Genomic DNA, 27,073 nt, shown 5'->3' with positions numbered 1-27,073 from the left:
CAAGCTAGGTTGAGTTTAAAAGCGAGCGATGGCGTTAAGGCGGCTGAGAGGAGAAGGATGAATTCAGTTTTGAAGTGTGATTGAGTTGGCAGAGAGATGGTAAGGAGGGAGTTCTTGTGGCACGTAGTGCTGCTTTCACCCTTGCCACCTTCAGCACTGTATAACAGTGGCATGCTTCAATTATCGTTGCTGCAACTAAAAATAGTGTTTGGTTGGGGGAAGGGGAGGTGTTCTGACCCTGTTCACCCCCCACCCCCACCCCGACCCCCCACTATGGGGGTAACGGCAAATCTGTGACTTAGGCCTCTATCTAGACCTGGGAGCATCGCACAAGTTGTTATTGCAAGCTTCCAGTGTTCATTTGCAGCAATACTCTTAAAGGGTGTTTTGGGTGGTGGGGGTGTTCACCATTGACAGGTCACAACGTGCCACAATGTCTCTGGTTTGTCATCATTGTAACAGTTTCCACCATTCCATGCGGTTGAGTATTGATAGGTTATTCGACCATGGGAGGCAGTCCACATCCTTACATTGCCCAGTGTCCATAACCTTCCATCCAGGTGGTCATCACCTCCTAGCTCTTAAGTTACCAAATGGAAATGATGCATGTCTTGATATGACATTTATATTTGCATTTATATAGTACCTTTCAGAAGGGCTGTTGTGGGTAGTGCCCCTACCTCTGAGCCTAGTTTCGAGTCCCACCAGCTCCAGAGGTGTGTAATACTACCTCTGAACAGGTTGGTTAGGAAAGTTATCCAACATTTTTCAGGATGTCCCAAAAAGTGTTAAAACCAGTATTTTGAAATGTAGTCATTGTTGTAAGGAAATCTATCATGACAGTTAATTGATGCACACCACTCATGAACAGAAGCAGCCTGTGTGCAAATGCAGAAAAACCTGGATGATAAGTGGCAAGTAATATTCACACCGTACAAGTGCCAGGCAATGACAATCTAAAACAAGAGAATCTTATCAACCATCCCTTGACATTCAATAGTATTACCACTGCTGAATCCTCCATGATCAGCATTCTAGGGGTTACAACTGACCAGAAACCAAACTGAACTAACCATATCAATGCTGGTGAATAAGTCACCCCCATCTCTCCAAAGCTTACAACATTCAAGCTAGAAATGTGATTTTTCCATTTGTTTTGACAAGTGCAGCTCCAACAATACTTGGCTCAGTGGTTAGCACTGCTGCCTCACAGCACCAGGGACCTGGATTTGACTCCAGCCTCGGGCGACTGTCTGTGTGGAGTTTGCACGTTCTCCCCGTGTCTACGTGGGTTTTCTCCAGGTGCTCTGGTTTCCTCCCACAGTCCATAGATGTGCAGGTTAGGTGCATTGGCTATGCTAAATTGCCCACAGTGTTCAGGTGCATTAGTACATGTGTACATTAGGTGCATAAGTCAGGGGAAGTGTAAAGTGATAGGGTGGGGGAATGAGTCTGGGTGGGCTACTCTTTGAACGGTCAGTATGGACTTCTTGGGCCAAATGGCCTGTCTCCACACTGTAGGGTTTCAATGATGAACCCTCGAACTCAAAACCATTGTGGACGAAGCATCACATCCATTTCAGTAAAGTCTTGCCATTTGCATGTCTGTTTTGTAATTTTTGCTTATGTGCACATAATATACTGCACGTTTCTGTTCCATTCAAATCCATTCTTTGCTCTTTTGCAGCTATAAATAAAATAAATGAAAAGCAATCTTACTTCCTGAAGCAGAAAGTGTGCACTATGCATCTGTTGCCCGTATGCCATGTTGTGAAAATCACAATTTACAAAGTTTATTTTTAGGAGTGTAACCACTAGAACCAGCAGGACCTTAACTGTACCTTAAACATTCACTTCCTCCACCACTGATACTTAGTAGCAGCAATGTGTACCATTTACAAGATGCACTGTAGCAATACGCCAAGACTCTTTCAACTCTTTCAGCACCTTCCAAACCCACATCTCATAGGACAAGGGCAGCAGGTAATGGGAGCACCATCACCTCAAGTTCCTGTCCAAGCCTTGCACAATTCTGATTTGCAAAAATATCTTTCATTGTCACTGGGTCAAAATCCTGGAGTTCTCTTCCTAATAGCATTGTGGGTCTACCTACAGCACGTAAAGTGCAGCAGTTCAAGAAGACAGCTCACCACCAGCTTCTCGAGGGCAATTTGGGATAGGAAGGAAATGCTGGCCTAGCGACTTGTGAAGGGGACAGCTTAGGATCTCGAAGGAAGGAGACTTATCATCCAGTCCTTCCCAAAGTCTTGAGCTATGTCTATCATTATTGGTGTAACTTGTAATATGCAATAACCTATATCTTGTTAACTACAAGAGACTCAGCTAGTTAGACCCAGGGCCTTTGCCTGAAACGTCGATTTTCCTGCTCCTCAGATGCTGCCTGACCTGCTGTGCTTTTCCAGCACCACACTAATCTAGACTCTGATCTCCAGCATCTGCAGTCCTCACTTTTGCATTGTAGTTTTCCTCTTACCCTATTAGATCAGTCAGGCTGTGTAGTTCCTGCATATTATAAGAGAATGGTGACAATAATCTTCACCATGAGCAGCAGCTCACAGAATGCAAGGAGCTGGTATACCCTTACTCCAGGGTGAAGGATAAATGTTGGCACAAATTGAGGAGAATTGTCCTTTTGCATCCACCATTGGGGGTAGCCAGAACCTTAGGAAAAGGTAGCACCTTTGACATTGCGGTATTCCTTTGGTGCTACACTAGAATGTCATCCCAGGTTTTTTGCTTGAATCTTTACACTGGTCTCAAATCCAAAGCCCTCAGACTCAATGTAGAATGTTGCATTGAGCCATGACTGAAACTTGTTTTAAAATGTGGTCGATTGTAAGAGAAAGAGAAACCGAGAAGTAAAAGGTTCCTCAGTTTTGAGTTTCTGTGAAAGGATAAGTTGCTGTAGGAGACAGGTATGGTGCAGTGAGTGTTAACATGGGGAGGAAGAACATAAAGAATGAGATATGAAGAGTGAGGTTTACAGGAACAATTAATAAAATACAAATGAGAAAATTGTGGTAAGGTTAACAGGTGCTGACTGAATGGAAACTCTGCTGTTATTATTGATTTTTTTTCTCTCAGGGTGTTATTGGGGTTCAGCTGGTTGTGAGTTTGCTGATGGCGACCCTAATGCAGAGATTAGCACCTCATTACTCCATAGGTCGCTGGCTGCTCTGTAATGGGAGGTAAGATATCTAACCTGGTTAAATTACTTTTTGCCCATTTTAAAATCTCCTCTCCGGAAGCTGCTGGCTGCCTCGAGGAGACAGGTCACACGGATACCGACAACTCTCTGAAACCTACATGAAACTGCCATTCTTTGTGAGTTGTGGGAACTGAGTGCCAATCAGTTACTGTGCTACAGTCTGCTCCACTCCTACATCATTGATTGGCATCCCCATTCACTCCTATCGTTCAGCAGCAGCAGTGTGTACCATCTACATGATACACTACAGTAGCTCACCAAAGTTCCTTGGGCAGCACCTTCCAAACCCATAATCTCTATCATCCAGAAGGACAAGGACAGTAGATACAAGGAAACACCATCACTGAAGTTCCCCTCCAAGTCACATGCCTTCTGAATGTGGAATATGGCTGTTTCTTCAGTATTGCTGGGTGAAAATCCTGGAACTTGTTTCCTACAACAGCCCCCACAACTCAAGGACGACAGAAGTTCAAGTCGGCGCTCATCAGGACCTTCTCCAGGGTAGTCATGGGTGGACAAGAAAAGCTGTCCCAACTAGCACCACGTCCTGTGAGCAAATATATTTGAAAAATCTAAATGTGTAAACATAGTGTGGGAGTGGGACACAATGACCACTATAATTGTCCATTAAATCCCAAACATTTCACTAATGTCCCCTTATTGTTGCATCCTCACCCAGGCTTCTCAATATGTGACTACAGCTCCACACCCAACATTTACAAAACTCAGTCTCTTAGGGGCATCACATTTGAGAAACAATTAACTGGATTGCTTTTTGAAAGATCTGTATAGACACAGTGGGCTGAATGGCCTCCTGTGCTGTACTGTTCTCGGGAGTTTATGACTTTTGGCTGCTCTTTGAAGTGGCCACGTAGTTGTGTCAAGCTACAGTCACCAGGTAAAATAAAGGCCACTCATTGCCTTCTCAAGGGAGACCATGTGGAAGGCAATAAATGCTGACCCTGTCAGTGATGGTCCTTCTGGGTAAGTGTGTTAAACCGTGGGTCTGACTAGTCTCAGCCTTTTTCTGTAGCAGGATCTCACTCTGCATTGGTGCCTCTGTCCATATAAACACTGACACAGACAATAAAACCCTTCCTGGAAAATGTTGACTCTTTTGGTTTATAAATGAATTGAACCAGTCGGGATGTGAGAGTTCTGGTGACTACCTGGTCTGTTTTCTTGGCAGCCTTTTCCGATATAAACACCCATCGGATGAAGAACTCCGAGCCTTGGCTGGAAAACAGAAACCCAAAGTGAAGAGAGACAGGTGGGTGGAAAGTTTTAATGCCAGCATTTCAGTGGAAATAGTTCCTATGTGAGATTATTCTACCTGAATCTCAGTATTTTTGAGCTGTCTACTATTTTCCCTGGTCACTGGCATGGGAAATGCAGGGTTACAGGGATAGGGTAGAGAGATGGATCTGGGTGGGATGCTGTTCGAGGGTCGGTGTTAACCTGATGGGCCAAATGGCCTGTTTCCACACTGTAGTAATTCTGTGATTCTGTGAATAACAATAGGAATTTTGATTAATCACAGCAATCCATCTCTTCTCACATCCAGCACTTAAATGTGAGGCAAGAAAATCCCCATTAGTGGCTGTTCATATATGGCATAGAGAACATTTTAAGGTTACTGGTATTTTAAAAGGACAGGAACATAAAACACAGAGCTGTAATCTAGATTCTGAGTTTCAGTGTACATTTAATCCCAAAATGGAAACCACGGGATACAAAAGTGAAGAAATGCAGTGGAAAATTTCACACTGAAGAATCTGAACAGGGCCAAACCAGCACAGCAACTAACTTGTGTGTGTGGAAGGGAAATGGGATGAGCGGCAAATTTTCAGCAAGTTGTTGACGATAATAAAATAGAGAGGAATGAGACAGGATAGTCTTCACTGCAGGGAGACGAGGAAGGAGTGGCGATTTTGTCAACTCACCACCACCCCCTTGACAACAATTAAGAGCAGCAGGACAGGTGGAGAGCGCAGTAAATAAACCACACACTGTTTTCAGCCTTACAAACAGAGGCATAGAAAAGATCAGCAAGGAGGTGATGTTGAAACACTTGTAAGACGTCACCTTGAGTACTGTGCACAGTTGTGGGGCCCACAGCACAAGAAATTTGTGAACGCATTAGAGAGAGCGCAAACCGACTTATTAGAATGGTTCCAGATGATGTTAAAATAAGTAGAAAAGTAAGTTGCAATGAAGAAACAAGAAATTTATAAATGGATATGGATAGGTTAGGTGAAAGAGCAAAGATTTTAGGTGAATTGGCCATGCTTAGGTGAATTGGCCATGCTAAATTTCCCATAGTGTGAGGTAAGGGGTAAATGTAGGGGTTTGGGTGGGTTACGCTTCGGCGGGTCGGTGTGGACTTGTTGGGCCGAAGGGCCTGTTTCCACATTGTAATGTAATCCAGTCTAATTTGGCAGATGTAGTCTAACATGGATAAGTGTGGGGATATCCATTTTGATCAGAGAAATAGAAAGACAATTTATCTAAATGGAGAGAAACTTCAGAGTGCTTCGGTGCAGAGGGATCGGAGTGTCATCATGAATGAGTCATGGAAAATTAGTATGCAGGTACAGCAGGTAATAAGGAAGGAAATTGAAACCTTGCCAATTATTGCTAAACAAACCAAGTATAAAAGTAGGGAAGTGTTGCAGCAACTGTACCATGTGTAAGTGAGACTGCAGTTGGAGTATTGCAAACAGTTTTGGTCCCGGTACTTGAGGAGGGATGTAGTTACATTGGAGGCAGTTCAGAGGAGGTGAAGCTAAGGCCAAGATGTGATCAGCCACGTTTGCATTAAATGGCTGAGCAGGCTTGGACTGAATTGTGTATTGCTGCTCATAGTTTTTAATGTTCTTATGTGTGAGAAGCTTCAGCTTTGAGGATCATTTGAAGAAGTTGGGAATTTTTCTTCCTGGAGAGAAGGCTGTCAGGAGATCTGATTGAGGTTTTCAAAATCATGAGCAGGCTGGACAGGTGAAGTAGATAGGTGAAGCTGCTCCTGCTCATTAAAGAAACAAGATTGAGAGGGCAAAGATTGAAAGTGATGCGCAAATGGAGGAAGCATGAGGTGAGAAAGAACTTTTTTAAGACATCAAATAGTTAGGGTCTGGAATGCAATAGCTGGAAATGTGATGGAGGCAGGTTTAATTGAGGCATTCAAGAGGTGCATTGGATGATTATTTGGATAGTAATGATGAGCAGGGATATGGGGAAAAAGGCAGAAGATTGACAATAGAGAATAGAGCTGGTGCGGGCACAACAGACTGAATGGCCTCATTCTGCACCCTAATACTTCTGAGAGTCGGGGATAAATGCATGCCTAGCCAGTGATGCCAGCATCACAAGAGAAATTCAAAAAGAAGCTCTCAGAAAAACACTATTCCCATATGCAAACAATGATGTAGGGTGGGTGCTAGCTAGACCACCTCAAATATGACTTAGACGGCCTTGGACATTATCAAGAGAGAATTGATGAGAGAATCTTTTTGCATAAGAATCATGTGACCCAGGGTCTTGAAGGCAGCTTCAGGACCACAAATCATGTAGGAATTTGATTTGAGAGCAAGATCAAGAAAGGAAGGATAAAATGTTAAACCAGCAGAGTCACAAAGGTTTAGATGCTGGTTGGGTTTGAAACAAAATACAAAGAGAAAGATCATATGAGCAGGAGTAGGCCATTCAGTCCCCCAAGCCTACTGCACCATTCAATAAGATGGTTGACCGTAGCCCTGGTCAATCAAAGTTCTGACTAACTGAATCCTGAACTATATTCAGTGACCCAGCCTTCGCTGCTCTGCGTGGGAGAGAATTCCAAGTACTAATGTGAAGAAATCCCTGCTCGATCCTATCTAAATGGGAGACCACTTATTTAGAAATTGGACCTTCTCATTCTATACATACTCCCCCTGCACGAGGGGAAACCTCCTCTAAGCATCCACTCTGTCAAGCCCCCTCAGAGTCTTGTGTTATTCTGTTATGTTTTAATTACCTTAATTTTCATGATGTTGTGTATTAGCAAGGTCATTGGTTTATTCTGATTTTTTGTACACTCTTACTTCATTGTTTTTTTGCTGACAGGAGGCAAAATGGCATGACAGAAACCAAACCAGAGAGAGTGCCCAAGGACATCAACCTGTGTCTGGAAGCGAAACCAATCACTCCTCTTGATGCCCTGGGTAAGGAGCATGTGACAACCTGAAATTATCACAATTATAAGGGTTAGCGGTGAGAGTTAGACTGAATAAATTGGGTGATAATTCATTTCCGTTCTCCTGAACCTAGGTACTGACAGTTCCACTGATACTGGCCATATCCTAACTTACACCAATTCCATTAGCTCATTACACCCTTTTTTGTTTGTGGACCAAGATTGGCTCTCTGTCAAGGAATGCCTCTATTGTAAAATTCTTACCCTTTGTTTTCAAATCTCTCCATATCTTTGCCCCCCCCACCCCCCCCCATCTGTGAAATTTCCTCCATCCTTACAAAATTTCTGCAATCCTCCAGTTCCAGCCTCTTGATGACCCCTTGTCGTCTTTGCTCTGCAATTGATAGTTGTGCCTTCAGCTGCTTTGGCCCCAAATTCTGGAATTCTTTCCCAAAACGTCTTCATCACTCTATGCCTTCCGTGGCTTAGTCTCACAAGCCACCTGATACTCACTTGGTCATACAACTGAAACAGGCACCATGGTAACTTTGAAGAACACATTAGAGAACTAGGTTGAAGGAAAAGCAGATGAAGTATTGCGGGAATGTGGTGAACATATGGAATTAGGTTACAGCTGCTATGGAGAATGAACACTATCACAGTGGGCCAGATGTGGTGTAATTTTGGTGATTTTGTGAAACAGAACCAAGATTAATTTGTTAAGTCATTTGGTTGTACAGATATTGCGTGTAACTAAAAAAGACATTTTATCAAAGCGTTTCTCTTACACTCACAAAATCACAGATATATTAGGATGCAGGAGGAAGCTATTCAATCATTGTAGCTGCACCGGCTTGTTAAATGAGCATCATTCCTTGTGCTAATCTCCTGCTTTTTCTCCAGAACCTTTTCTGCCCAAGTAATTACCCAACACCCTCTTGATTGCCTCAGATGAACCTATCTCCATCAACTTTCCAGGCAGTGCATTCCACAGCCTAACTACTTGCTGTTGAGAATGCTTTTTTTATAACACTTAGGGCAGTGATGGCTCAGTGGTTAGCACTGCTGCCTCACAGCACCATGGACCTGGGTTCAATTCCAGCCTCTGTCTTTGTGGAGTTTGCATGTTCTCCCCATGTCTGCGTGGGTTTCCTCTGAGTGCTCATGTTTCCTCCCACAGTCCAAAGATGTGCAGGTTAGATGGCTTGGCCATGCTAAATTGCCCTTAGTGCGCAGGGATGTGCAGGCTGGGTGGAATAGCCATAGGAAATGCAGAGTTACAGGGATATGGGTGTGAGTCTGGGTGGGATGCTGTTTGAACTTGATCGGCCAAATGGCGTGCTTCCACACTGGAGGGAGTCTATGATCCTTCACATATCACTTTAATCAGGATCATTTGCAAGATATATCAAAATAAAGGAAAAACAAATTGCACTGTGAGAGGAAAGTGTTAATCTTTATTTCCTTTTTTTCCCTTCTGTTTAGTTCTGCGTTACTTCCTAGACTACCTGTGGCTCATGGATTTTGTCTTGTATGCGACTCTGGTTTACATATTTACTGAGGCCTACTACAGCCTGCTCCCTGTACAGGGAGAGGTGAATGTCGGTGTGCTCTGGTGCCTGCTCACGTTAGCCTTTAGCATGTATCCTTCTTGTCATACCCCTGCATCCCCCAGATACAACATGCATTAAACAAACTAACGTGAGCAAAGGGGATGCAGACTTATCATTTAGGTTCAATGTCAACTAAAGTTCATTTGGTAGCTCACTCACTTAAAAGTCAAAACTTCTTTGGTTAAAGTCCAACTCCAGACCCTCCGGACAAAATCCAGGGTGATATTTCCCATGCAATACTGAGGGAGGGCTGCACTGTCAGAGGGTCAGTACTGAGGGAGTGCCATAGCGTCGGAGGGTCAGTGCTGAGGGAGCACGGCACTGTCGGAGGCTTAATACTGAGGGAGTGCGGCATTGTTGAGGGTCAGTACTGAGGGAGTGCCACACTGTTGGAGGGTCAGTGCTGAGGGAGCTCAGCACTGTTGGAGGGTCAGTACTGAGGGATTGCTGCACTGTCGGAGGGTCAGTACTGAGGGAGGGCTGCAAAGTTGGAGGGTTAGTGCTGAGGGAGTGCCGCACTGTGGGAGGGTCATATATAGCAAGTGTGGCATGCAGTCAGCGCACAACAAGATCCCACTAACTTGAAGGGGAATGAATGACCATTTTGTGACCTTTTTGGTGACATTGGCTTTGCAGGGAATATTGTCCACAACTCTATTGGTAACAAGGAGCCTCTGTGAAATGGAGACGATCTTGCACCCAGCCAAAAGAGCTGACCATACCTTGGTTTAATGCTTCATTGGTAAGCAAGCACAAGTCTACAACAGTCCGTAACTCCCTCAGTGCTGCAGCACAGTGTCAGCCTGGATCATGTGCTCTGGAGTGGTTCTGATCTCCCAGGATCTTCTGACTCTGAAGAACTGAATGCTGTCAGCTAAATTAAAGAATATTTATTTAAAGGAAGGACTAGTTCTCAGATTTGAGGCCAGCTTGTTGTTTTAGGAGAACTGTAGGCTTGTTATTGTTACAAATTATTGATGTTCAGGTGAAAAGATTCACAGTTTTTTTTATAGAGAAGATCTCTCCAGTGTGTTTCTGATAAGTCCATAAAATTTATTTGCAGTTCACGTCAAGGAGAGAGACTGTCACCATCCTCCCTTTCAGTCAGTTGAAATGTTTTAATTTATTGGATAACCATTGACTCTCTGAAAAGCAGTAAAAGTGGTTAATGGCATTGTCCCCTGCTGAGAGCTGTCTGAGGGATGAATTGAGTGTTTACAGCCCTGCTAATCTTCCTCCTCAAGTAATCAGTGGGGATAAACAAACTGACCCGCTGCTACATAAAAAAGAGCAGTCAACAAGGACAGCTTTCTGGGTCAGAGCCCTCTCCTCCTCCAGCCAGCAATCCAGCCACTTCCACAGACACGTTGGAACAGCTGTTGGAGTTGTAACAACCAGAGGTTCCAACAAGTCTCCGCAGCTGGACAGATACAACTGGAATTGGGCAGGAAAAAGGGAAGTGCGTGATTTTACAAGGCAGGCTGTTTCGGGTGAAACTAGCAAGTTTTGTTTTACACAAAGGGTAGTGGATATCTGAAGCTTATGTTCCCTAAAAGATTGGCTGGGGGTGGGAGTGGTCGATTTAAATTTCCAAGATTTTTGTTACGTAAAGTAATTAAGGGATGTAGAGTCAAATGGGGGTAAATAGAGTTAAGGTGCAGATCAGACATGATCTGATTAAATGGTAGCCATGATGTAGAGGTGCTGGTGTTGGACTGGGGTGGACAAAGGCAAAAGTGAGGACTGCAGATGCTGGAAACCAGAGTCTAGATTAGAGTGGTGCTGGAAAAGCACAGCAACATCTGAGGAGCAGGAAAATTGACGTTTCGGGCAAAAGCCCTTCATCAGGAATGGAGGGGTGGACAAAGTCAAAAATCCCAACTTGGGACTGTCTCCTTTGATAAAATGAGAATGGATAAATAACACTATCTTAAACTGACAGTATATCCCATAAAACGGGCTGTGTTTTGATTCAGTTCTAATGTGAAACCCCTTTGTTTGCCTTGACACTATCTGCACAGTAAGGTTCTCTTCTCTCTGATGACACATTATTTCAGGACAGAGGAAGGAGGTGAGCGCTCTGTCTGCCTGACTTTTGCGTTCCTCTTTGTCCTAATTGCAATGCTGATCCTGGTCGTGCGGGAGGATTATCTGGAGTTTGGCCTTGAGCCCGGTAAGTCTGTTGGAAGTTTTACACTTGTATCCAACACGCTGAAGGGTATGATAACCATGTGGTCAAATGGGCTTGTACCTGGCATTTCATTGAGTTCCAAAGGCAAATACAGGAACAGCCCAACCCAAACCCAGCACCTCCACCACCAGAGATGACAGGGACAGCAGGCATATGCTTCCCCTCCAAGTCACACACAATCCTAACTTGTATGTATACTGGCTGTGCCTTCATTGTCACAAAGTAAACATTCTGGGATCCAGATCCCAACAACTGGATATCTCCTCACCACATGGTCTCCGGTCCCTTGAGAAGACAGCTCACCACCACCTTCTCAAGGGTGTGGCTTGGCCTCAAATGCCAGCCTTTACAGAGATGCCCATTTGCTGAAAACTACTAGTTTATGTGCAGTAGTTTGGTAGTTATGGTACTGTTCTAAAGATTGCAGTTTAAATTCCACCCACTGCTAGTGGTGTACCATAAAGATCTGTGCTTATGTCCCAGCAATTCGATACATAGATAAATGAAGGAAACAAATGCAATATTTCCAGATTTGCTGACAACACAAGGTGGGATTGTGAGTTGTGAGGAGGATGCAGGGGTGATCTAGACAAGTTGAGTGTGTGGGCAAACAGATGCAGTATAATGTAGTTATATAATTTGGTGTGAAAAATGAAAAGGAAGAGCATTATTTAAAGGCTGATATATTGGTAGTTGTGGATGTGCAGAGAGATATGGATGTCCTTTTGGAGTGGTTAATGGAAGTAGACAGGCAGGTGCAGCAGCAGTTATGAAGGAAGAAGGTGTATTAGTCTTCATTACAAGAGAATTTGAGTTCAGAAGTAAGGGTGTCTTACTGTAGTTACAGAGGGCCTTGGTAAGACCATCTGGAATATTGTGAGCATGTTTAGTCTCCTGATTTAACAGAGGATACATCTGCCATAGAGGGAGTGCAGCAGACGTTCGCCAGGCTGACACTGGGGATGGCAGTACTGTCCTATGTGGAGAGATTGGTTCAACTGAGCCTGATTTCATTAAAGTTTAGAAGAATGAGAAGGGAAATGTATAAATTCTAACAGGACTGGACAGACTGGATGGACAGAGGATGTTTCCCCTGGGTGGGGAATCTAGAACCAGAGGATACAGTCTCAGGAAACAGAATAGCCATCTAGGACTACACTGAGGATGGTCAGTCTGTGGATTCACTAGCACAAAAGGCCAGGCCACTAAGGAACGCTTAGTGAAGAAAACATTCCTATTAATGAAGGTACACTTGTCCTTTGGGGAACAGAGTTCAGCCTGGCATGTAGTTGACCCAGTCTCTGACTTTGTGGTTGACTTTCATTTCACTCTGAAGTGGTTTGGCGAAGCTAATGTGTTACACAAGCAGTGTCGAGGAACTAGAAAGCCATTACTGAAAAGATGATGGATGGACAATTGATGCTTCTCCAGCATGGTTCACATCCACAGAGCGAAACCACAATTAAACAAATTGCAGAGTGAAACTTCACTGGCTTGCTTCAGGTAGCCCCTGTGTACAGAACCAGCAGTCTGAGCGTCTCTCTATGTCCATCTCTCCAATGTGTTGCACAGAAAACCTTGTGGAGACCCTTGTATCAATAATCTATTGATTTCAGTTAATTTCCAGTACCTGTCTCCCATCAACCAGCCTACTCCTAGGAATATCATATCCAAACTAATACTAGCCTCTTCCATGCTAATTGTATGCACATATCCTTGGAGCACATTGGGGTAGGATAAGGAGCTGAGACTCTGGCTTTCTGTCTCCTTTCTCTCCTGAGCCTCCCTCCAATCCCCCTTTCAATGTCAGTGGCACCAAGGTCATTGTATAGCCCTCTTGACTGAGATCACTAAGTCAGCAGCAACCCTGGGCAGCACATTTACCAAATAAAGTCCGTGACAAGTTGACACTGTGATAGTAGAAGTGGGTCGACAAGCAGAGGTATCTGTGGAAGCTAAAACAAAAGTAGAAGCTAAAATAAAATGACAAAAAAACACAAATGCTGGAGATCTGTAATAAAAACAATGTGTTGGAGAAACATAGCAGGTCTGGCAGCATCTATGAAGAGAGCAACAGTTAACATTTCAAGTGTGGTATAATTTCTCTTGCAGTTTCTCCAGCAATTTATTTTTATCTCTGTAAACATTGCCATTCTCTTCTCTAGGTTTTGCCAACTTGTATGAAAATGTGGAGGTCTTTCTAAAGCAACAGGGGGTGGACATCTGGCCGTGAGTATTATTTCTTTTATTTAATATTGTATCTTGTCATTATAAATGTTTCTCCTTAAATTTTCCTTGGTTCAGTGGGTATCCCTTTCGTCAGAAGTTCAGATACCACCTTAGTGACTTTAACCCATAAATCCAGGCTGACCGTCCCAGTGCAATACTGAAGGAGTGCTGCATTGTCAGAGGTGTGATTCTTTGGACAAGAGTTTAATCTGAGGCCTCATCTGCTGTCTCATCTGTGAAAAGCAGGGACATTATCCCTGAAATACTGACCAATATTTACCCCTCTATCAACATCACTGAAGCAGATTATCTGATTATTACTACATTGTTAATTGTAGGAGGTAGGGTCAGTTAACTCATGATGATAGTGAGTTTGAGGCTTGATGACTATGATGGTGTAGGTTCAATCCTGAGACTGGCTAAGTTAGTCTTGCAACCTGACACCTGTACTTGCTTCTTTCCTAATGGTGGTGCAGCAGTAGTGTCACTGGCCTAGTAATTCCAAGACCAGGCTAATGCTCTGGGGAGACAGGTTCAAATCCTACCACAGCAACTATTGGAATCTAAATTAAATTAATAAAATCTAAAAATGACCATGGAACTGTGATTGACTGGTCTTTTTTGCAAACACTAATGTCCTTTAGGGAAGAAAATCTGCCCTCCTTACCCTGCTTGGCCGACATGTGACTCCAGACTCACAGACATGTGTCCAATTTTTAACTGCCCTCTGGAATGGCCAAACAAGACATTGACTTCAGAAGCAATTAGGGATGGGCAACAAACGCTGGCCTTGCCTGTGAAAGAATTAAAAAAAAGAATTGTGATAAATTTGCATTATTGAACCACAACCAGCGAGCATCAGACAATGGGTATTCTATCTGGAGAGAGTGAGAATTATTAGAGGTTGCAGTGTGCAGTATTTGCCTCATTTCCTACAAAACAACAACTTCAAAAGTCCTTTATTGGCTTCAAAGTATTTTGGGACATCCTGAGGTAGTTTAGCAGCCTGGTGGTTAGCCAGGAGGCTGCTGAGATGAAGGAATTAAAACACCACCCAGCCTGAGTAAGTACCGATGGAGTAACTACATTGATCAGTGCGATATTGAACCAGATTCCACTTGCTGATAGATGTAATCTCATGGTACTGCTCAAAGGAGAACAGGTACCATTTATCTCTCAACAAACACCTAGAAAATAAAAGATGATTAATGCATCATTTGTCTGAAGAATAAAACAGATTTTAGGGGCTGAATGGCTTCTCCTTGATCCTACAACAAAGACTGCAACAGGAAGTGGCTTGAAAGAGGGTGTTAGGTAGCAATGTGGGTAATAACGTCTTGAGTTTGACTTATTGCAATCTCAGTAAAGCCTATACAGTTGCTACAGGACATCCTTGTTCTTGTACACAAATCCTCTTGCACTGAAAACTGACTCACCAGTTACCTTCCTAATCACTTGCTGCCTCTGCACATTAACTTTCAGTGACTTAGGAACAAGGACAACCAACTATATCCTTCTGCTCATCAGCATATTAATTGCTCATAACTGAAGAAATACTTAATCACAAAATAGTATGGTTCTGACAGACGCCATTCAGCCCATTGTACCCGCAGTGGCCCGTCTGCTGTTTATTCTGACCGTAGCCCCTTTTTAAAAATGCCTAGTCAAGTCTGTTACCCTTTTCCTATCATTTATCCTGTGCTCACCTCTAACCCTCCATTCCACTGCCATCAAATTTTTTTGTGGTGACATATCCACTTGGTGGATACAGGTTGATATGTATGTGTTTCGGTTTCAGTTACTCAATCTCCAGACTTGTCTTTAAGCTTGTAATAGTTGGGCTTTCGTCATTTATTGGAGCATGTTTAACCTTCCCGGGCCTCCGATTATCACAGACCCATTTAGATGCCCTCAAGATGACTGCGGACAAACCTCTGATACAGTGAGTAATTCAGCAGAGCCTAAATATTATTGTGGTACTTACCGAATGAATGTTGTAGTGAGGTGCTAATGGAGAAGAGAATGGAGCAGGAAATCATAGAATCAAAGGATTTTTACGGCACAGAATGAGGTTATTCAGCCCATTATGTCTGCACCATATTATTGAGTATCATTACTTAGTTCTAATCTCCTGCTATTCCCCATATCCCTCTACACCATTTTTATCCAAATAATCATCCAATGCCCTCCTGAATGCCTCAGTTGCCCCTGCCTCCACAATATTTACAGGCAGTGCGTTCTATACCCCAACTACTTGCTCGGTGAGAAAGTAATTTCTGATTTCCTCCTTGCTTCTTTAGCAGATGATTGCACCATGTTCTGCACCATTCGTGACTCCTCAGCTACTGATCAGTCGATGTCCAAATGCAACAAGACCTGGACAATATCTAGGCTTGGGCTGAAAAGTGGCAAGTAATATTCGAGCCACACAAATGCCAGGCAATGACCATCACCAATAAGAAACAATCTAACCACCGGCTCTTAATATTCGACAGCGTTACAGTCACTTTAAGTCAATGCCTTCTCATTGTTGTTCCATTTAAGAGCGGGAACAGTTTCTCCCTACTTACTATATCCAGCATGCTCATGATGTTGAAAAGGGCCCAGCGTGTCAATTCCTTCTGCAGCACAGTTCTAATCTTTCTCAAACTAAATCAGTTTGGCTGAGGCATGGCATTCCAACTTCTGAAAGAGTCAGAAGGTGTAGCCATTGCATGAGGACAAACAAATCCTGATTCCCGAACTTCACTGATCCCTCCCTGCAGCACAGAAAGAGATGAAACGTTATACTGGGGCCACCAACAACCAGTTTGGGAGATGGAAAAGATTTTGCTCAATAATAACTCCTTTGCAGCTCCTTGAGATGTTTAAGGATGCGATAGATGTTGTTTAAACTGCACACTCTATCCAAAGTTATAGAATACCTCTCCCCAAAGCTTTCTCGCTTTGTCTCGGCCTTTGTTAGCTCATTGGTGCCATTGTGCAGAGTTGTGACACTGGTTGAGTTTTGTTTCATGTTGTTCTAGTTGCTGTCCTCTCATTATCTCTTATTTCTGCCCTTCTCCCAGGATCCTATTGCAGGCCAACTTCCTGTCTCCCGTCATAGTGTTGCTGCTGTGGGTTAAACCGATCACCAGGGACTTTGTGATGAAAACTCCACTTGGAAAAGAGCAAATACAGCTGTGAGTGTCCAGCAATGCCTCACAATATTTCAAAAGCACCTTCCTGCTTTCCCATCCTCTGACAAATGACCACTTCTTCTCATCAAAGCAGCGTTAGTTCCAAAACTCTCAGTATTGCTTCAGCAGTGAGCGATTACTGTATTGATGTGCAACAGGATCTAGTTGGTCATCCTTGTTCATAGGTCACTGAAAGTTAACGTGCAGAGGCTGCAGGTGATTAGGAAAGCAAATGGTATGTAGGCCTTTATTGCAAGAGGATTTGTGTACGAGAGCAAGCATGTCCTGCTGCAACTGTAAATGCCTTACTGAGACTGTTAAGTCATTGTTACCCAAACATCTGCCCAACCCCTCCCCCAAGCCCGTTGTACTTCCTGCTGCAGTCTTCGCTTTAGGATCAAGGGGAGGCCATTCAGCCCTTTAAACTTGTTCTATCCTTCAGACAGATGGTTAATTTTTTCTCAACTCCATCCATACACCTTGGACACATGACCCTTCATATTGTTACCCAATAAAGTCTTATCACTTTGGCTTTGATATTTTCAGTCAAGCCCAGCAATCTGGGGGAGATAAACATCCGCCTACAATATGAAGTAGTCTTTTCTTGACATTACCTCTGAATAACTTCATTCAAATTTTAAGATTCAGTCCCTACCTCCTCCCACTATCCCCAGCTCCCAGCAGAATATATTGTTTTTTTCTCTCTCTCTCTCATTGTCTCTCATTCTCTCACAACTTCACCCTTCTCAATTAGATCTTCTGTATTCAAGCAAATACTGAGTAATAATGCCGTAATGCTGTACTGTTCTGAGTTTGGGCTTTCTTGTTCATTTGATTCTGAAGGATGTCTGACACAACATACAACACAGTTCGTCTGTGGATAATCATCATGCTCTGTGCACTGCGTCTTACCATGACCCGCTACCATCTGCAGGCGTACCTAAACCTGGCGGAAAAGGGGGTAGACCTAATGAAGAAGGAGGCTGGAAACATCCCCATGATTGAAATCCAGAGGAAGGTACGTCTCAGGAAATATGGGAATCGAGCAAAAAGCTGCCAGATGCTGGATATCTGAAACAAAAACTGTTAAGTGCTAGAGAAATTCAGCAGGTCCAGCAGCACTTGTGGATACAGATATAGAATTAACTTTTCGAATCCAAAGTCTCAAGTTCAGAACACATTTCCGAAGCAGAATCAGATCAGACTTGAAAGGTTAATTCAGTTTCTCTCTCTCCACAGATGCTGCCTGACCCTCAATTTCTCTAGCATTCTTCTGTTTTATTGAAGAGGATTTATTTGGTCCTGTATGACCCTGTGTGTGTGTGTTGAATAATAATGTACCGTGGAGATGGGGAGTTAAAATTTGAAACTTTGGTATCAAATATCCAGTCTAAGTTTTCTAAATTAACTTTTGGTGCTTGAATTTCCTATACATTTTCGAACAAGTCTCAGCAACTACTTGAGAGTAATTAGCTTTAATTTATACACAGACTGGAATCTAAATGGAGCAACTGGATGGCATATGTAGAGAGTAACATACTCAGAGTTGGAATAGCATGGGGTTGTGATTTTGTTCTCAGGCAGCTGTGACTTTGGGATTATGTCCTGATCCTCTAACGTGTAGATTATAAACATGTTTTGATCAGGTTGGAACTCCGTTATTTGTGACTGATGGGATGTTGTTGCCCCCTGCTGCAGGTTTCTCGAGTATTCTGCTACCTGTGTGTAGTCACCATGCAGTACCTGGGCCCCGTAATCCTGCTTCTGCACTCCACTCTGCTGCTGAAAGTGTTGGGTATGTAACTGACTTAACAACAAACTACTAATTCTGTGGTCTGAAACAAAAACAGCAAATTGCTGGAAAAACCTCATTAGGTCTGGCAGCATCTGTGAGGAGAGACCAGAGTTAATGTTTTGGATCTGAAACTTTGACTCTGATTTCTCTTCATAGTTGGTGCCAGACCTGCTGAGCTTTTCCAGCAAGTTTTTTGTTTTGTTTCTGATTTATAGCATACTCAGTTCTTTCGGTTATTAATACCATGGCCTCTTATATTGAGCACAATTTCAAATTGATCCAGCGCTTGTGGACATATGAATAAGAATAGGCCATTCAGCCCTTCGAGATTGCTGTGCCATACAATAATATTGTGACTGATGTGATTATAGTCTCAAATCCACATTCCTGCCTGCCCCGATAACCTTTTGTTCTTTGCTGAACAAGAATCTATTCACCTCTGCCTTAAAAATATTCTGTTTCCACCCCCTTCTCAGGAAGCGAGTTCTGAAGACTCACAATCCTCAGAGAAAAAAATTACACCTCATCTCTGTTTTAAATGGGCAAGCCCTGATTTCTAAACAGTGACCTGCCCTTAATTAGATCATTGCTGATTTTAACTTCAATTCCAATGACACCCCATTCCACCTCTGCTCTATTTCCTTGATACACAACAAATATCGATCAGTCACTGTCTTGAAAACTTCTATTGACCACATCCTCAATAGCAGTGTTGGTGGCAGATGAATTCCAGATTCTCACTGCTCTTTGTTAAACATGTAAGTGTTGCTTCCTGACACTCCTGAACAGCATCGCCGTAATTTTGTCCCTGGACCATCACCATTTTGCTCTGTTCTACTGTTGTCCGAAGGTGCACTCATTCAGGAGGGCATTTGTCTCTGAGTATGAGCTATGTGGATTGGAGGGACCCACCTTAGATCTGCCTGTGCTGGAGGGAGCCAGTTGTAACAGCACTGGGTTAGTAATCTCCAGGGCCAGGGTAGCGCATGGTGTGGCCTTAGATTCATAGAACATAGAACAATACAGCACAGAACAGGCCCTTCGGCCCACGATGTTGTGCCGAACATTTGTCCTAGCTTAAGCACCTATCCATGTACCTATCCAATTGCCGCTTAAAGGTCACCAAAGATTCTGACTCTACCACTCCAACAGGCAGCGCATTCCATGCCCCCACCACTCTCTGGGTAAAGAACCCACCCCTGACATCTCCCCTATACCTTCCACCCTTCACCTTAAATTTATGTCCCCTTGTAACACTCTGTTGCACCCGGGGAAAAAGTTTCTGACTGTCTACTCTATCTATTCCTCTGATCATCTTATAAACCTCTATCAAGTCACCCCTCATCATTCGCCGTTCCAATGAGAAAAGGCCTAGCACTCTCAACCTATCCTCGTACGACCTATTCTCCATTCCAGGCAACATCCTGGTAAATCTTCTCTGCACCCTCTCCAAAGCTTCCACATCTTTCCTAAAGTGAGGCGACCAGAACTGCACACAGTACTCCAAATGTGGCCTAACCAAAGTCCTGTACAGTTGCAACATCACTTCACGACTCTTGAATTCAATCCCTCTGCTAATGAACGCTAATACACCATAGGCCTTCTTACAAGCTCTATCCACCTGAGTGGCAACGTTCAAAGATCTATGAACATAGACCCCAAGATCCCTCTGTTCCTCCACCTCACTAAGAACCCTACCGTTAACCCTGTTTTCCGCATTCTTATTTGTCTTTCCAAAATGGACAACCTCACACTTGACAGGGTTGAACTCCATCTGCCACTTCTCAGCCCAGCTCTGTATCATATCTAAGTCTCTTTGCAGCCGACAACAGCCCTCCTCACTATCCACAACCCCACCAGGGCAGACAGTGAAATTTAAATTCAATTACAAAAAAAAGAGCTATCCTAATGTGATCATGTAACCACTGTTATTGTAAAAAAACCTGCCTATTTCACTAATGCCCTTCAGGGAGTGAAATTTGTCATCCTTACCTGGTCTATGACTCCAGATCCACAGCAATGTCATTCACTCTTAACTGCCCTCTGGGTAATTAGGGACGGTCAACAACAAATGAATGAATAATACAAAATGATAACACACTAAGTGCACTGCATTCAGTCAGACTTACTGTCTAGGTGCTTGAAGTATATGCAGCACAGCACAACAATCTCATGCTGACACAAACCTCATGCCTTAGTTTTCCTTGTTCACTTAAATAAAAGCAAAATATTGAGGAAGCTAGAAATCTGTAACAATCATAGAATGCTGGAGTAACTCAGCAGTTCTGTTGAGAGAGAAACAGTATTAATGTTTCAAATCCACTATGATTCAAAAATGTGAAGAAGAGTCATACCGGACCCAACTATCTGTCTCTCTTTATCCACAGTTGATAGCAGATCTGTTCAGTTGCTCCAGCATTCTGTGTTCCTTCCTTTTTCCCTCATACTTCTGCAGCTTTTCTTTAAATGCATACTGTCAGCATGGACCACTTGGGTCGAACGTCCTGCTTCGGTTCTGTTGATTCAGTGCGGCTCATTGCGTGCTTGTTGTTCTTAGGTGATTACTCATGGGGCTTTTACCCAGAGTCCCCTCAAGTGTCTCCAGCTCTGGATGTTACCTCGGAATTCTCTGGAACAGCTCCCAATGAGGAGGAGAGATATGAAGTGACAGTCTCTCGGATCAAAGCGTTCCTGAGCACCATCTTTCACATTTTCACACCCCTGTTTTACCGTGGCCTCTTCTCCTTCCTGACATGGTGGCTGGCGGCCTGTCAAGTGGTGACAAACCTGTTTGGCCTTTACTTCCATCAGTACATGGTGACCTCGTAGGAAAACTGAGACTGGGACATGAGAATGAAACACACTGGAAAGTATTGATTCTCCTGTCATGTTGGAGAATGAGTGAATGATGATGAGTTCAAAATATTTCCTTTAATATATTCACCTTTTTTTTAAATCCACTCCAGCTCCCCACATCCAAATTTTTTCCACTTTTTTTGCTCAAAGGTGCTGACATCTACCATCAACTAGCTGCCTGCAGGCAGTTCTACACCTCACACCTATTTGGCTGCTCTTTTGTTTACCCGGAGAGCAGGTACAAACCAAGCTTTGCAGCTCTTGATCTTTATCCGTTGATGCTCAGTAAGGACAGGGTTGAGCTGGAGTCTGATGCCTCCGGTGTTGAACAGTCTCCCACCTTGGCATTTGGGACAAGGTACCAGAAAGCTTGCTGCTGTGAAGCTACGCAAGGCGTGGAGAGGGTGGGAGAAAGCTAGCAGGAGGTAGACTGTTCGGCATCCTTTGTCACAAATGTTATGGTCCTGTATCTGAAGGGTGGGGGTCAGTTAGCTCAGTTGGCTGGTCAGCTGTTTTGCATTAGAGTGATGCCAGTGGGTTCAATTTGTGCTCTGGCTGAGGTTACCATGAAGGACTCTTTTTCTCAACCTGCCCCCTTGGTTGAGACATGGTGATTCTCAGGTTAAACACCCACCAGTCATCTCTCTCTAATGAGAGAGCAGCCCTGTGGTCCTCTGAGACAATGGTAACTATCTGAAGGCCAATCGAATAATTTTCAATTTTTCATCAATTGTTTAGTGTCCTAATTTGGGAACCTTTCCCAGTGCCCTTTTTCATCTTCCCTATGCCTTCACTCGCAGAGGGAAAATGCCTAAATTATTCTATCTCAGAATGGAAGGTCAAAAGATGATTTTTAAGGATAAATCTCCCTAAGAAATAGAAATTAAGATGGGGATGAAAATCCTGACAGTGGGTGGGGTTCAAACTGGAGTTTGGAAAGAAGGATCCAAACTTTTCACGTTAACAACACAATTAAGCAAATTGAGGCAGATTAGATTCCCTACAGTGTGGAAACAGGCCATTTGGCCCAACAAGTCAACACTGACCCTCTGAAGAGTAACCCACCCAGACCCATTTCCTTCTGACTAGTGCACCTCACACTATGGGCAATTTAGCATGGCCAATTCAACTGACCTGCACATCTTTGGGCTGTAGAAGGAAACTCATACAGACATAGGGAGAATGTGCAAACTCCACACAGTCACCAGAGGCTGAAATCTGGGTCCCTGGCGCTGAGAGGCAGCAGTGCTAACCACTGAGCCACCATACCACTCTAAACTGTTAGTGTTTAAAATCTTTGCAACCCTCCTCTCCCTACATCCTTGGAAAGGCACCTCTCTGAGGTGACCCAAGGAATTCCGATCACGCTCACAAACAGGGTAAGCACTGCTTTGTCCATCGATAAGTTGCCTATTTTTAATCATCAGAGCTACGCCCCCACCCCAGGCAGATCACCCAAAAATCCCTAACCTTAAAAACCATTCTGAAATTTCAGAAGGGGCAGAGGAGGGGGTGGTGAGTGGTATGGGGCTTATTACACTCATGGGTCCCCTCCCCTATTTCTCAGTTCCAGGGCGAAGTGGGGTTCTGGATCAGTGTCAGTGCCTAGATGTCCCGTGTTAATCATAGAATCTCTGCTGTGTGGAAGCAGGCCATTTGGTTCATCAAGTCCATACCGATCCGCTGAAGATCATCCCACCCAGACCCAAACCCTGTAACCCCACATTTCACATGGCTACCCTGCATATCTGGGGTGGCACAGTGGTTCAGTGGTTAGCACTGTTGCCTCACAGCACCAGGGACCCGGGTTCGATTCCAGGCAACTGTCTGTGTGGTGTTTGCACGTTCTCCCTATGTCTGCACGAGTTTCCTCTGGGTGCTCCAGTTTCCTCCCACAATCCAAAGATGTGCAGGTCAGGTGAATTGGCCATGCTAAATTGCCCATAGTGTTAGGTGCGCTAGTTAGAGGGAAATGGGTCAGAGGGTTGTTGTGGACTTGTTGGGCAGAAGGGCCTGTTTCCACACTGTAGGGAATCTAATCTAATCTTTGGACAGTGCGAGGAAACTAACACAGACTTGGGCACAATGTGCAAACTCCAAGAGTGGAATTGAACCCGGGTTCTTGGTGCTGTGAGGCAGCAGTGCTAACCACTGAGCCTCTATGCTGCTGTCATTGGAGTGCCATTGTGAGGTTCTTGCTATTAAAAATGACTGAAGACATTTATAAGTAAGATATTCTGCCCATGAGGAAATATAGAAGTCATCAGTAGGGCACTGGAGAAAAAGGGGGAAATGGTAGAGAGGGGAGATTGCAGCTTATTTTGATCAATTGATGGTAAGCCAGTGTGAGTAGATTGTGTTCTGAACACATGGAAATACAAGTGATGTGTGAGCAGAAGGTTTGGGTAGCCTATAAAACACCTTATCGAGCACCATTCACAATCCTGGGACACTTCACGGGGTTTTAGAATCTAAGAACTTCTGAATTGTGAACAAAAGTAAGAAATGCTGCTGCTGCCAATTTGCACACAGAATATTTCCAGAAACAACAACGTGATGACCATCTGTTGGTGTTGGGTGAGAGATGAATGTTGCCTGGGGAGAACTTTCCTGCTCCCTGCTGTGGGATCCTTTACATCCCTATTTCCTTCTGAAAATTGGCACCTCCAACAGTGCAACGCTCCCTCAGTAATACAGCAGGAGGGTCAGCTGAGATTTTGTTGTTGTTTAGGTTTCTGCAGTTGGACCCACAATATTTGGTCTGAAAGGTTCCCCAACAGAGTGTTAGAAAGGTTGATGGCCAAGATGGAGAGCAGCGCTGAAACTTTATTGCTGGAACAGCACAGCAGGTCAGGCAGCATCTAGGGAACAGAAGATTCGACGTTTCGGGCACATGCCCTTCTTCAGGAATGAGCAGAGAGTGTTCAGCAGGAGAAGATAAAAGGTAGGGAGGAGGGACTTGGAGGAGGGGCGTTGGAAATGTGATAGGTGGAAAGAGGTCAAGGTGAAGGTGATAGGTCGGAGTAGGGTGGAGGATGGAGAGCAGAAGAGTTGTTAACAAAGTGAGCCGAAAGCTCTTCATGCTGCCATTTTTGTGTTGTCATCAACAGATTAAATAACAGCCATTGCACAGCAAGCCCACTCAACATTATATTCAAAGCAAAATGCTGTGGACACTGGAAATCTGAAATAGAAAGTGCTGGAGAAACTCAGCAGGTCTGGCAGCATCTGTAGAGAGAAAAATAGAGTTAATGTTCTAAGTCAAGTTGAGTTTCTCTCTACAAGTGCTGCCAGACCTGCTGAGTTTCTCCAATCATTTCTGTTTAAGTTGTAAGATATTAATCCTGTGACATATTTAAAAAATGTTTTAAGAATGGACTTAATGGTATATATGAACTTATGCATATAGTTAGTCTAAAACAAAGTAATGAATTATCTGTCTTACAGCACAAGATGAAATCACGTTATGAATGTGTTTAAGTAACTATTACAAAACAATGGTCTCTGCTGAAAAGATAACTTTAAGGCACCTACATTAAACATCACTTTCCATATTCTTCATGGAAAAGAATATTGGGGCATGAAGATGCAACCGTTAATTACTTTTTTCAGGGATCTGGTGTCCCCTTCAAACACTCCCAGGACAGAGACAGCATGGGGTTAGATACCGAGTGAAATTCCCTCAACAGACACTGTCCCCCATCAGACAGTCCCAGGATTGGTACAGCATAGGGTTAAATACAGAGCGAAACTTCCCCTATACTGTCTCAATGTACCTGAACGAGAATTGTGTGTTGAGGTGACCCAAACTCGTTTTATGTTGGACCTCTCTTGACAGGAGCTCTATCCTATCAGCATCTTAAGGTTTTTTTTGTTAAAAATGTAACTGAAATTGTGACCTTTAAATATGGCATCCTCTCCCTGTTTTACATCTGCCTCTCTCATACAATTTACGCCTGCACCCTTTTCTCCTCTCAGACCCTCTCTACTATCGTCCCAACTCCCTTTCACAACTCCATTTCCCTAATTAAAAGACATGGTCGAGGCAATTGCCGTAATTGTAAAACCACACACCTCTCACACCCCCTTTTATTGCGGCTAACTGTAAATTGCTTTCAGTTAGGACCCAGAAAACCATCTGATCTAGGTCCCCTGGCGACCCTTTTTTTGTTTCTCCCAGCCTGTGTGCAAAAGACTCTGACTCCAGCCTTTAATTTGTGTCTGGGGCACATGCTGCTTTAGGGATACAGGCCCCTGCAGACTCCCAGGAGACTCCTAATTCACTGATCTGTCTGATTCCACTCAAATGACTTAATTATAAAGCTGTATGCGTTAAAGGGCTAGTCCACCTCAACCAGATATGAATTAAACACATGAAGCTGGCCTACTATCCATTTTCTGAAGCCAAATTTCAATCTTAAATATCATTAAGCATAATACTGTTGCGCACTGAAATGGTCAGTGAGAATGTTTGATATTTTTACCTACTTGTTAAGCTGTACATTGATACATTTCTGGGGGTAGGTGGGACTTGAACCCAGACCTTCTGGCCAAGAGGTAGGAACACTATCACTGAGCCACAAAAGTATTTACAAGTGTCATATTTAATACTGTGGTTGAGAGCACGAAGAGAAAGGAGTGGGGAGCAAACAGGATTCCTGCTTCTGATCGCCATCTGGTGTTGGAAAGATTGTGCATACATCAGGTCAAGATTAGATTTTGTTTGTTTGTGATGACTTTGCTGTCAAATAGCCTGCTGAAACTCACTGACTGGACTCTATGTACAGAATAGCAATGTGCTCAAGCTCTTACCAGAGACCAAAAATGGTGCCTGGGGAAAATAAGTCAGTGCCTTTAGGTGATCAGGGGTGACAGTGGAAAGATATAATTATTTTTAAAATTATGTAGAACAGTTATTATTTTTCTGTGCTAAAGTGGAATTGTGTGGTTTGTGAGACTTTATGGAGACAAATTAAAAATTGGTAAAATTAATCACGGGTTTGTATTTTTGTATGAAAAGATATAACAGGTAATAAAAGAACTTTTACAGCGTCTTCACAGCATCAGAACAGCATCAACAGTGTAGTCACTGTTGTAGGAAATGTGGTAGCCAGTTGTGCACAGCAGCCGCTTGCAAACTGCAAAGTAATAACAACCAGATATTCTGATTTTAGTGATCTTGGTTGAGGGGAGGAGACACCAGGAATAAACTCCCCTTTATTCTTCAAATTGTGGCTACTCTTAAATCTCTTATATCTATCCGACAGATGCTCCCTTTAAAGGTCTGGATGAAAAGGTGATACCTCTGACAGTGCAGCACTTCATCAGCACTGGCTTTGCATTTGTCTCTAACACTTGTCCAAGAGGGACTGAGACAACTTCGCACAGAATAAATAAGTGTCCTAGCAACAGTGGCTTGTGATCTCACCTAAAGAATCAAAAAGTGAGTGGGAGAGCAGACTAGGAACATTATTTGTTTCCTGAATTTTAATTTAACAACTTTAATTTAATTTAGGCATTACTATAAATATTTCATCAACCAAGTTGCACTGACTCTTAGCCTTGGAGTACTTTCATTATTAATTCTCTGTGATCATGCTACTAACATAAGTCTTGTTTCTTTGCAATCTTGGCCACTCGCTATCTCCCAACACTGTCCCTGTGCTCCTTCAGTTCTGATCTCTTGTACATTTCAGAATTTCATCAACTCTGTGCCTTCAGCTGTCTGGGCACTAAAACCATGGAGTATGTTCACTAATTCCTCCTCGGTCCCTCTCTCTCATTTCTTATTTCGGATCCTCTTACTTTGA

The 27,073-nt window shown here is 43.5% G+C and overlaps 1 protein-coding gene across 1 annotated transcript; it reads left to right on the top strand.

Annotated features, from left to right (window-relative positions):
- tmem161a (transmembrane protein 161A) lies at nt 1-26,255 on the top strand. The gene is made up of 12 exons (XM_043721453.2): nt 1-99; nt 3,106-3,209; nt 4,419-4,499; nt 7,331-7,428; nt 8,886-9,042; nt 11,035-11,186; nt 13,370-13,433; nt 15,232-15,375; nt 16,502-16,615; nt 17,456-17,630; nt 18,311-18,407; nt 20,965-26,255. The coding sequence occupies exons 1-12, from the start codon at nt 97-99 to the stop codon at nt 21,234-21,236; spliced, it is 1,461 nt and encodes a 486-aa protein (XP_043577388.2). The 5' UTR covers nt 1-96; the 3' UTR covers nt 21,237-26,255.
- The last annotated feature ends 818 nt before the right edge of the window (nt 26,256-27,073 follow it).

The sequence above is a fragment of the Chiloscyllium plagiosum genome, unplaced genomic scaffold, assembly GCF_037043375.1.
Source record: "Chiloscyllium plagiosum isolate Xiang-an unplaced genomic scaffold, Cpla_swu_hap1 HiC_scaffold_28, whole genome shotgun sequence".
Lineage (NCBI taxonomy): Eukaryota > Metazoa > Chordata > Chondrichthyes > Orectolobiformes > Hemiscylliidae > Chiloscyllium > Chiloscyllium plagiosum.
The sequence above is the reverse complement of the archived record's forward strand: the minus strand, read 5'-3'. Positions and strand labels throughout refer to the sequence as shown.